The 11878-nt window shown below is 49.7% G+C and overlaps 1 protein-coding gene and 1 non-coding gene across 2 annotated transcripts in view; both read left to right on the top strand.

Annotated features, from left to right (window-relative positions):
• Positions 1 to 2554: 2554 nt before the first annotated feature.
• On the top strand, positions 2555 to 2626 carry Trnat-cgu. The gene has a single exon. It is a non-coding gene; the product is annotated as a tRNA-Thr (tRNA).
• Positions 2627 to 10473: 7847 nt separating this feature from the next.
• Positions 10474 to 11878, top strand: part of LOC111813516 — a 10937-nt gene continuing 9532 nt past the window's right edge. Inside the window, exon 1 of the mRNA XM_023704415.1 lies at positions 10474 to 10534. Coding sequence (XP_023560183.1) covers positions 10474 to 10534 — 61 coding nt within the window. The remainder of the gene's footprint in view (positions 10535 to 11878) is intronic.

Below are 11878 nucleotides of genomic sequence, written 5' to 3'. Positions count from 1 at the left end.
TGCCTTCCTAGACCTCTCGGAGCACCCCCTGCTTCCGCTACCCCGATCCTCACCTAGCTTATGGGAGACCTGGGATGAGGCTACTGTGTGTGTGCCCTGGTTATTCACGGTGCCGCAGCCTCGAACGAACGGGAAGGGGAAGGAAACATTTGCTGGTGTTTTAGTTACCTTCTCCTTGCTGAGCACCATACCCAACACCCACAAGTTAATAGAGGGGAGCCACTTTCTGGCTCAAAGTCTGTAGAAATTTCAGTCTGCAGTTGGCTGGTTGGCTGGGTGCAAGGCAGGGGAGGATGGCACAGGAGAAATAGTCCCGTGGCAGGGTAGTGAGAAGCTGAGTGGCCTCAGGGGAGGACGAAGGCGGCTGCTTATGTACCCCTTCAAGCAGTGTCCACAGGGACCTAGCTGTTCCCACCCAGAGGCTTCAGCACTCTTCACCCCCAGCTATGAAGCCATCAGTGGACTAACCCAATATCACACACCCCAGCCAGTCACCTCCCCGAAGCCACATGCACCTGAGGCTGTGGGAGATGTTCAGATGTAAGCATAAGGGCAGGATTTAAGTACTCTCAGTAAAGGTAACAGGTGATTCCTCATCACCAAGAAGTTGAACGTGTCAGCTTGGTCATCGCATAGTTTGTGGGCTGGGCTGCATGGGGACAATCTTGGCCTAATGGGTGCAGGGTGTTCAGCACAACAGGAAAGAGAATCATGCATGCTGATTTCTTTGGTAGTATTTCTCCTAAAACGCACAGACAGCCCTCTGGATGGGGGGATGGACAGACCCACACGGCCACTGAGGCTGCTTCACAGCTGTGAGGGGAGCAGGCTCCTACTGCCCACCTCCTGGCCCTGTTCTCCAGTGCAACACTCGTGGGCCGGCAGGCTCCTTAGACCTGTGGATACCTAGGGCATGTGGCTGTCCCCAGCTCTATTCCCCCTTCATGAATCTCCTCTCCCCAGGAAGAGAGCTGAACGAACTACCTGCCGAAGTCTAAGGTCTCTTCTACCTGCCAGTCAATTCTGAGCTCAGCTGCCACATGCTGTTCCCTCATGTGCTAATATCTTTTCACGTTTTACAAGCCCATCTTTTTTATTTTTTGCAGTAGTAGGGATTAAACTCGGCACCTTGTGCTTGCCACTTATTCCGCTGAGCTATCTCCCCAGCCCAACCCCCTCTATAGTAATTCCAGCAACCCAGTGACGACACACGCACACACAGACACACACACTCGGGGCACAAAGGCACCAACTTGATCTTCAACTCTTCAGAAATAGTGCCTGCTTATTCATGTTTTAATCTAAAACTTTCATTTCTTTTAAGCAAAAAGCTGTCTGGAGATTTGCACTCGGTGCCCAAGGCCTCCAGGTGCTTTTTCTTAGGGCTCTGCTCTCCATGTCTGGAGGAAAAACATCTGAGCCTTCTCTGTGCACCTGGTGGAAGGCTAATGCTTAACGCAGCTTGGTGAACACAACGTCCTGATATTTTTAAATTCCTATTTGTCTCTACGCCTGCGCAGTGGGCTGTGGGCATTCTTATGACTTATCCCTGTGTATCCCAAGCATCACTGGCACCAGAGAAGACAGAGACAAAAGAGCTGCAGACAGGCCAATGTCCAACTCCCAGAAGCATAAATCAGTTGGGGTGCAAATAATTTTTAAAAGCCGTGCAGCTATTACAGAGAATAAGGTAATCCAATGTTGAATAAGGATCCTGTTAATTGTAGTACATACTTTAGTATAATTTATACGTGTTCATTTTATGTATCACATTAGTGCCTAACAGGGATCATCAAACATAATAACGTGAGGTGTTGTGATTCTATTGCAGTAAAAATAAGCTCTGGATTACTATATTGTACATTAATACGTGAAGACTTAAACTATAGGAAATGCAAAAGCCATCTATTTGCATAAAAACGAAAGGGCACGTTTGAATCTGTGACCGTGAGTCAGAACAAGGGTGCTCAGGCCCTCGCGCACACAGCAGCACCGGTGAGATCCAGAAAGCGGGACGGCTGTACCCCAGAGCTTTGCATTCGGCAACTCTAAAATTGAAATTCGCATTTCTACCAAGAAATGCGAGGTCCGAGCAGCAGGCCATCTGCGGGAAGGAGGGGCTTGGGGCATTTTATTTTATAAAATGCACGCATTCATCTGCAACCCTGGCTGAGCGTGCATACACTCTGAGCAGGCAGGGCCGCGGTGGTCGTCTCAGAATGAGACTAGGAATGACGACAGCCACCACCCACCCCTCCGCTTCCGGGGTGGGGAAGCTCGCTGGGATTCGAACCACGTTCTCCGGAACCTTCGCGCGTCCCCGGCTGTCCAGATTTCCAAACGCGCCTCCAGAACAGCCCAGCCCTCCCCGGCTCCGGGGACTCCAGTAACCCTGAGCTCCAGGCGCGGGCGGCGAGAGCAGGCGGGGCGCGCCCGGGAGTCCCGCCCACCGAGCCGCAAGGGGCGGGTCCGTCCTGTTCGCGCTCGTGCCCGCGGGGCGAGCTCGCGGGAGCAGCGCCAGCATAGAGGTTCGCGGGGCCGCGATTCCAACGCAGGCGCGGTGGCCAAGTGGTAAGGCGTCGGTCTCGTAAACCGAAGATCACGGGTTCGAACCCCGTCCGTGCCTGACTCTCTTCCTTTACTGTAGCGATCTGAGACTTTTTAGGGAGGATCTCTGTACCAGAGACTATTGAGCCAACTGTTTTCCTTCTATTTGGCTTCAGGCTCGCGCTCTCCCTCCCAGAAGTGGGAGGTCCTTCTCCAGCCGGCCTCTTCAGCGGGCGTTCAGCTGCGCGCTATCCCAGCGCCGCTTGCTTTGGAGGTGCAGAACTCCGGCTGGGCTAGGGAGGGTCCAAGACCCCAGGAAAACCGACATCGCCAACGGCTTTTTGCCCGGCTTAAAGGGCACTTTACATTTTTCTGAACATTAAGCTGTAATTTTATGCATCCTCATGAGAGAACTGTGGTTGCCTGACACGAGCCCACGCCCAGAGTCAGCTGTGTCTGGCTTGCTATTTTTAAGAGGAAATCCACTGTAGGCGTCACATTCGATTGTGAGGAAGCCCTTTCCAGACTTGGAGCGAGTCCGACTTGAAAATCTAAACCTCTTGCTCTGAGCTTCACTCTGTAAAATGGGTGTGTGGCCAGCCGTGGCGTTGGTGAAACGGCTGCTGAGGCACCTCCAGAAAAAAAGCTTCCCGCAGGTTTTCTTTGCATCTCTTGAGGCTGCAACTTGGGCTGCTCAAATGCCTTTAAGGATGTCACGCGGTCGTCCCAGCCTCCAGGGTAGGCTCTGTATAAGTCTGGAAAGTGGCTTAGCCTGTTTGGGGAAATTTGTACGAGTCTGAGGTGCTTACGCAGAGGAAGCATTAATGGAGCCCCTAGTGTGTGCCTGCTGCGCTGGCCTCTGTGCACCTTCATGAACTAACCAAACCAGAGCAGTCTCTCCTGGGCCAGAGAGGCAGGGAAGGGGAGCTGGGGGCTGCCAGGGGAGGAGCAGACTTCCCGAGGGACAACAGTGGTTTTCACACTAGGAGCCTGCAGCAGGCTCGGGGAATACAGGCTGTGGGCAGCAGCCCCAGACCTCCTGCCTCTGCTAGCTCTGGGCTTCGGCCTGGTCATCTGCAATTGTGGCAAAGCTCAAACTTGGGGTGATGTTGATCTTACTAGTTCCCCGGCCACGCTTTCAGAAGCACTGCTGTACTGAGGCCCACGTTGCTGAGCCACACGCTCCGCTCAGGAAGGAGCACGTGTGTGTATGCACACACATAAATGTGGAAATTAACACACATAAAAAATAGCACTACCCAGTCACGGTGATGCACACCTGCAATCCCAGCACTCTAGGAGGCTGAGGCTGAGGTTTCAGTCCTGGTTGGACAACTTGACTTAGTAGATAAGACCTTGTCTCAAAATACATGTAGCTCAGTGGGAAGGTCCCGGGTTCAGTCCCCAGTGCTGGGAGTGGGGCTGAGAATAAGCACCAGGGTTTCTCATATGTCACCCTGGGGAATCATGTTAAAACACATGTTCTGACTCTAGGTTTGGTGTGGAGCCTGCATTCCATCTGCAATGACCAGCGGATAGAAGGGGACCCCCAATAGCCATTGTTGCTTGGTGGGAGGGAAGTGTAATAGGGAAGCTGTTGAAAAGATTCCTTCCCTCTTTAACCTGCCCCTTGGGTTTCTTACCAGATGATATCATTATATGTGTTATTTTTTCCTAAATCACTTCTACACACACCCATAACCTACCTATAAGATAGGACACAGGCAGATTAGAGCAATACTGAATTAAGCCAAGTAAAGGCTGATTGCTCTCTCTACTGGTTCATACATTCATTTCTTTTTTGAGAAGCATCACAAAACACCACTATGTTCATACTCATTCAAAATGCCACCAAGTGATCCTCACCATTAAAAAGCAAAAAGACCACTGCTTCTGGGCAGGTAGGCCAGTGTCAGCAAGCATGGAGTTGTCACCCAGATGTTCCTGTCCTTGTCTTTTTCGCTAATCCAAAAAGTGGGCCAGCACTCTTTATGTATGATAGCACCCTGGGAAAGTGCCCCAGTCCTCCACAGTCACCCCTGTCTCCCCAAAATCCTCCTCTGCCTCAGGTGAATATTGGCCTTTAGAAAAAGGCAATTTACATAATGTACAGTGGATCCCATGTATACACAAAAAATTACACAAAGTAACTGAGGCTGTAAATTCACAGATAGAGAAGCACTTGTTGTTTTATATTTTTGCTGTTTTTAGACCTAGAAGATTATGCATGCATCTCAAAACTGTCCCTTTTGCTTGGATTCTGGGCTTACCACAGAACTGTAAAACCAGTCTTGTGCAAGTGCTGTAGACTCAGAAAGTAGTGAGCAAAATCCCAAATTCAAGTTATATGCTTCAATGGATAAAGAAGGTCATGTGTCTGAAAACACAAGATGTTCATGTGTTCATGAAAATATAAAGTCGTATTTGGAGTTCATTAACTTTGATAGAAATTTCATGTTTGAAGGTTACCTTGCAGTGGGCTGTCCCTGAAGGTCCCCCTCTCTGATGCTAGGCTGGGGAGGAAAGAGGCAGGGAGACAGAACCTGGAGTCACTGCGGAATGCCACTTGGGGAGAAGGTCGCTCTGCATTAGGAGCCCATGGCTTCCAACTTGCATCTCCATCACTCAAAGTCAGTACGTGTCCAAAAAGGGTTTCACAAGACTTTTGAACCGGAAGAAGGAGTCTACATACCCGTGAGGATTTAGAGGTAGCAAATACCCAGAAACTGTGCGGCAGCAAGCTTCAACAGCGCCACCTCGTGGCAGTGCGATGAAAGATCAGTGCTAGACTGATTTCCCTGGGCCCCGTCTATCAGGACCTGGAGAAAGCCTCACTTCTCTGTGCCTGTTTCCCGTTGTCAAACAAAAATGGTATATAGTCCCTTGTGTCCTCTGTCATGGACTTCTGATGACGACATTTTAACATTACCAGTTAGATGTTCCATAGATGGCGACCTCATAGAATTATAGGTAGCACTGAAGGAGTGACTAATTCATTGATTTCAAGGGCAACAATGGATACAGATAGGTAAGAGAAGTTGATAATCTGTTTTTGTGTTTTAAGGATGTTGTAAGGGGATGGGAGGCGTAGCTTAGTGGTAGAGCACTTAATTAGCATATGCAAGGCCCAGGGTTCTATTCCAATGGGGGTGGGGGGGTGGGGGGATATATTTTAAGATATAATGGATGAGGGGCCAGTGAGATAGCTCAGTAGACTAAAGCACCTGCTTAGTTAAGTTTAGGCAAATACAGGGACTGCAGTTCGATCCCTGGTACCACATATGCTGCACCAGCCATGCCCCCATGGTGGGCTGAGCAGGCTAGAGTCCAGCGTAGTGGCACACACCTGTAATCCCAGTGCTGGGGATGCTGAAAGCAAGATTACCAGGAGTCTGAGCTGTGTAGTAAAACCCTGTAACAACCAAATACATTTAAAAAATAAAAGAGATACAATTGGTATAAGCATACACACCAGATACCATCACCACAAGCAAGGTAATAAATATATCCATCACCGATGTGGGTGTTATGGTTTGAGTCTAGTTGTTCCCCCTCCCTAAAGCCTCATGAAGTCACTGGGGTGGGCTTCTAGAATTGGGATGAATTCATGATCCAATGCTGGGATTTGGGTGTGAGTGTTACACACGTGCAGAGCCTGAATGCAATATAAGGAAGGAGAGAGACATGTTTTCTGCAACCGCTGCTACTCCTCTTTTGCTCTTGCTTTTCGCTGTTTTCTGCCACCATGAACTGCTACCCTCTGCCATTTGCCACTCTACCTTGGAGCCAGCAAGTGTTTACTGAAACCTGTACTGTGAGCTAAATGAACCTTTTCTTCCTTCATTTGGAGTGTTGGGTATATTATCCCAGCAACAAGAGAAAAGTAACCGAGACAATGGGTCCTTTTGAATTTATTCATTTACTTTGGTGTGACCAGCAGGTGGTAGGAACACTTAGAACGGGATCTAGGCTCTTCAACACTTTTTTAAGTGAATGATATCATGTGTTAGCTACTAGACAGCGTCAGCAGCAGATTTCTAGAATTTATTCCACTTGGGTAACTGTAATTTTAGTACGGTTTTTGTAAAATAAATATATTTTGCAAGAGATACATGCATATATGTGTACAATGATTATAATTTCTTACGATGTGACGACATCTCGTCTCCATGTCAGGCAGGCTGTTGATAGCAGAGACCTTCAGATGGGGTAAAGAGGTGGAGAGAAATTATACAGAGAAAATTTTCTTATCATGGCATCAATGAAGAGAAATGTTGTGACTTTCAGACTGACTACTTTTTGGGCAAGATTTTACAAAGTTAACTATGGAAAACAAAGAAAAAATGTAAAAAGTAAACAGATGTGTGGTCTCTGGCACATGGGTGCTCGCACACAGCTGGCACTTGAGTCCTGCCAGGCCCCAGGGGAAAAGCTCTGACTCCCAGGCATCAGCCCCTCCAATGGGAAGTCCGATCCAGTCCGGTGCGGTTCGATTCAGTCCATCTACGCTGCTCTGGCTGCCCTCTTCTCCACTGACATCACATGCCTAGAAAAGAATAAAATATGGGCCTTTTAATAAAGGAGTGAGCGGTCTGTATATGTTCATAAGCTAAGAACTACTTTTCAAAACCAGAAGTGTATTTCAGGTGTGAGCAGCACTGAAAACAGAAGGCGGTGGCAGGCCCCTGTAAGCAACAGGTCTCCAGGCCAGCCCGGAAGCATTTCCCACGACACTGTGTTCATCTTGCCTGGGTCCTGCCCTTCCGACTCAGGTGAGCGTAACCGACTGGCTTGCTAGCAAACCCAAGGCTTCCCTAGATGTAAAAACCTGTAACAATTTTTTTTTCCTGAAACAAACTCAAATAAGAAGCTCACCTCTTCCTTTGAAACATGTGCTGGATAGACTCTAAAATATCCCCAATTCTTGATGGATGGCAATCGTGTCCCCAGCCCCATCTCCTTGAACTGTGACATGAATAAGAAATGCGCCTGTGTTCATTGTGCCAGTGCCCGGGCAGCCAGGGGATGCTCGTTGCAGCAGCCAGCGGCCTCTCCTGCCTACTCTGTCTCTTCTCTGCCCCAACCAGCACTTGCCAGTGGGAAAATAGCCTGTCGCCAAATCTCTTGGTCATATGATTCGTTTTTTAAAAAGAAAAGCCAGAAATCTGAATTTTTAATTTCCTGATTTAAAAATGTTGGCCACTAAATCCAATTTATTATTATTTCAGATGCTCTGTGAGCCAAAGGAAACACATCTGTGGGCTCCACGCGGCCCATGGGCTGCCAAGTGCAACCTCTGGGCGAAAAGCTCCAAATCCAACAGCATTCATTTTTAAATCTAAGAATTAGATTTAAAATTCTAAGAGCCAGTGCGCAGTCACGGTCATGTGGGTCCCAGAAAGCAGTTCAGTGCCCACAGGGAAGCTGAGCAGAGTTTTCATTTCCATTCCTACCAGACTTCCTAGTATTCTTCAAGTTTCTTGGCACACTTGGGCCACTCTATTGAAACTCTGGAGATATCAGCTCTGCAGCCCTGGGTGACCACGGACAGGTGAGTCAGGCCATGTTGGCCTAATCAGGTGCCACTTTGGCTTCAGTTGTGTGTGGGGGGGGTGGATACCAGGGACAACTAACCATTTTGTGGGGAGGAGGGATTACTGGGAATTGAAGTCAGGTCCTTTGCACTGAGCCACACACTCAGCCCCTCTTGTTTTAGTTATTATTTATACACAGTTTGTTGCTACATTGCCCTCGTGGGGCTGCAGTTTGTAACCTCTTGCCTCAACCTCCCAGAGTACTGAGACTGCAGGCACGGACTGCTGTGTGCTCAACCATATTTCAAAGGAGAGCACTAGAAGCCTTTGTGCTTGTACCCCAGCCATACTGTACACAGGCATGCCCATCGTCACCGCACTCAACTGCTAATGATAATTGCTACCACCAATTTCTTGAGCACTTAGTACATGCCAGCCCATAAAGCATGCCTCAGGTATCCTACCACTGAATCCTTTGGGTATCCTACTGTTATAACTCACTGTTCCTCTTCCAGTCCTTCTTTCTGTTTTCCTGTTTTCTAACAAATTTTTCTCAAGACCTACTAGGATTCACAGATGAGCAGCAGGGGATAATGAATGGACCGAGTGTAATTGCGAAAAGGCCAGAAAGCAGAAAGGGGACCCACTTGTGCCCACACATGGCTGGGCTTGGACAGCAAGGTCTTGCTTCCCCAGGTGGGAGGCTGCAGGCGGTGTTCAGGGCTCACCCAAAGGAGAAGTCTGACCAGAAATGGGGAAGCCTAGAGGGTGACTGTGGGCCAGTGGCTTCCTCTCTCTCCACGGGGCAGCAAGCCTGCCTGCCTCCTCCAGCTCTGGAAGCTGTCAGGGTGCATCATGACACTCCCCACCTGAATGCGAGAAGACTCAGAAGAAGTAAGGGGCTTCTCCCAAAGGCCCTTCCTGGGAAGCCATGGGTGCTTCCCGCCACGGTCCTAGCATTTCCTGATTGAGCGTCACCTCCGACATGACCTCAGTCTTGCTGCCTGTCAAGTGGGGAAAAGGCTCATTCCTGCCTCATGGGGTGCTCTGCTGACTCTTCTCTGCCATGCGCCTTGTGGAACACACTGAGAGTCCTCTGTGAAGTTCAGCTTCATCAAGACTTGTCCCAGATCTCAAGCAGGCAGAACAGAAGCACCCAGGGCACTGAATTATTCTGTATTGTTATTTCACAAGGAAAAGCAAAAATCAGGTATACTTATGCACATGCCTGTAATCCCAGCACTCTGGGAGGGGAGGCAGGGAGACTGCAAGTCCACCCTGCAGACTTTAGTGACTTAGTGAGTGAGACCTTGTCTCAAAATTAAAATTTTTATAAAAAGGTTGGGGATGTAGCTCAGTACAAAGGCCCTGGGTTCCATCCCTAGTACTACATAAGAAAGGCAAGGCAAGGAAGGACTGAAGGTTCAGGAGGGATCGTGAGGCCTGGGGCTCTACTTCCTGACATCACCGACCCAAGGACCTGCACAGAAGAGTATATAGGCTCCTTTGGCTGTTCCTGACCCAGATTTCCACTGCTTCTTACAAGGATGACAAGCACTATACCAGCAGGGGTAAAGGACACAATGGCAGGCTTTCTCTTTGCTTTCCTCCAGGGTCCAAGGCTTGATGGTTTGGGGCACAGACCTCTTGTTGACAGAGGACCCCTGGCCTAATCCCTCTTGGCCTAAACCTTGTATTCAGAAAAAAAAAAATTTTTTTTTTTTAGATTAGATTCTTAACATCATTTTCCAAAGATGCCACAGGAATGGTCCCAAGTACTGAGCGGCTCAGGGAGGCAGAGGGCTATCATGCCAAGGTCCTGTTTCCTGGACCCACTGTCCTGTGCCTAGCATGATGGCTGCACCTTGAAGTATGTGTCTGTATGTTTGTTCCATGTAAATGTTTATAACCTGTTGCAAAACTATCATTTTTATAAACCTGCTTTAGAAGTGTTGTTTGGTTTTGCAGATTGAAACCCAAGGCCTTTGCACTGAGTTGCATCCTCACCCTTTTAAAAAGGTTTTTTTTGGGGGGGTGTGTGGGTGGGGAGGAGGCAGGTATATAGCTCAGCAGCACATTGCTTGCCTAGCAAGCGCAAGGTTCTGAGTTTGATTCCCTGTGCTACCACCACCCAATTTTTTATTTATTTATTTATTTATTTATTTATTTATTTATTTATTTTAGTTTGAGACAGTATAGTGCTGTCACTAAGTTGCCCAGGCTGAGCTGGAACTTGCAGTCCTCCTGCCTCATGTTACCAGTGAAGAACCTGAGGCCCAGAAAGGTTAAGCGGTACCCAAGGTCTCCCACACTGGTGAGAAGTCACAGAGGGGAGGTGGATTCACTCTGTCAATCTACCTTGCAAAGGGGCTGGTGAGGATGCAGCGCCTCCATGGAGCTGCTCACCAGGGACAAGGGCTCCGTAGTCCAGCTGCAGTTTCTCATGGTGCCAGGTGCAGGACAGTGGCTTCAGAACCTGTGCCTTTGTTCAGGACAGCAGCATAGCAATCATCTATTGAAGACAAACTGCTGCAGGAGAAGGCATTCTTTGAGGTACCAGGGTCCCCAGCCCACGGTGAACCCCACCCCCAAGACTGCCTTGCCTCTGATACACTGCACTGCACACGTTTGCAGTGGCAGCCCAATGAGGACATGAGCCACAGGGTCATCGGTTCAAAGTCCTAGACATGAGCTGAAGCCAATGGGAGCTTCAGGAGCAGGTGGGCAGGAGGCCAGGATGGTGGGGGCCGCTGTCTAGTCCACGCCCTCTACGAGGGGGGGCACTCTGGGCTTCCTGGAGCTCAGGAGCACTGGCTGGGCTGGTTAAAATGTTTCCTGAGAGTGACACCCGTTGGCCAACAGAGGACAGCAAATACATTTTTTATGATCCTGAGCGGCTCAGTCCAGTCACGTTTTCACGCAGAGAGGCTGGGCGGTGGAGACCGGCAAATCCTGTCTTGGTTATTTGGATCCTCTTTGGGCAAGAGGGGCCTCTTCTGCAGTGGAGCTGGGGTCCCTGGATAGCGATTGGTGGTACAGATTTCAGGGTGGGGGAACAGGGCTCCCACTTAGCCTGAGATCAAAGTACCACATGGGTGGGGACATTCGTGGCTAAGGTTCCTCCCTGGCACCCTCACGATCCACGCTCCCCCAATTTCCAACACATCCCCCAGGGCCTGGGACTGTGGATGCAATAAAGTGACATTGATTTGGAGAGGAGAAAGCTCAACTTTATTTTTTGGCTTGAAGATGAATTGGTATTTTGGGGAGTTCTTGGGAATGGAGAGTGTCCCTGCAATTTCAGGTCTGGGATTTCCAGGGGACTGCAGTCATCCTAGAGTAGATCAGGGTCCCCAGGGGCCGGAGGAAGAGTTGGAGACCCGCCTGGCACGGTGCCAGTCCTAGGTTCAAGGGGATGGGTGCTGACAATTGGGGGAAGGGTTGAAACGCCGCTGCAACTGAAAGAAGGGGACAGCTCAGAGGGCGGGTCTGGATCTTACGTGGATGCGACCCGTTTCAGGCACCACTGAGCCCCCAGCTCACGCTCCCTTCAGCGAGCACTTTTGGAGCATTCCTCTCCCCTTCCTCGGGCGAAAGGGATACTGAAAGTAGGGACCCTCGCCCCTCCCCTGTCTCCTCAGTTTGGAGAACCCTAGGTTCTGCCCCCAAGGGCCGAGGCTGACGTCGCCCCGCATTTCTAGGAATGCCCCTATCCGAGACTATATTAGGCGAGGGTTTCTAGGAAGCCACCAACCCCCAAGGCCCCCACCGCCGCCGCCCCCGCCGCCGCCGCCCCC

This window comes from Octodon degus, unplaced genomic scaffold (genome assembly GCF_000260255.1).
Source record: "Octodon degus isolate 3935 unplaced genomic scaffold, OctDeg1.0 scaffold00195, whole genome shotgun sequence".
In the NCBI taxonomy this organism is placed as follows: domain Eukaryota; kingdom Metazoa; phylum Chordata; class Mammalia; order Rodentia; family Octodontidae; genus Octodon; species Octodon degus.
Note: the sequence above shows the minus strand (reverse complement) of the source record. Positions and strands in the feature narration are given on the sequence as shown.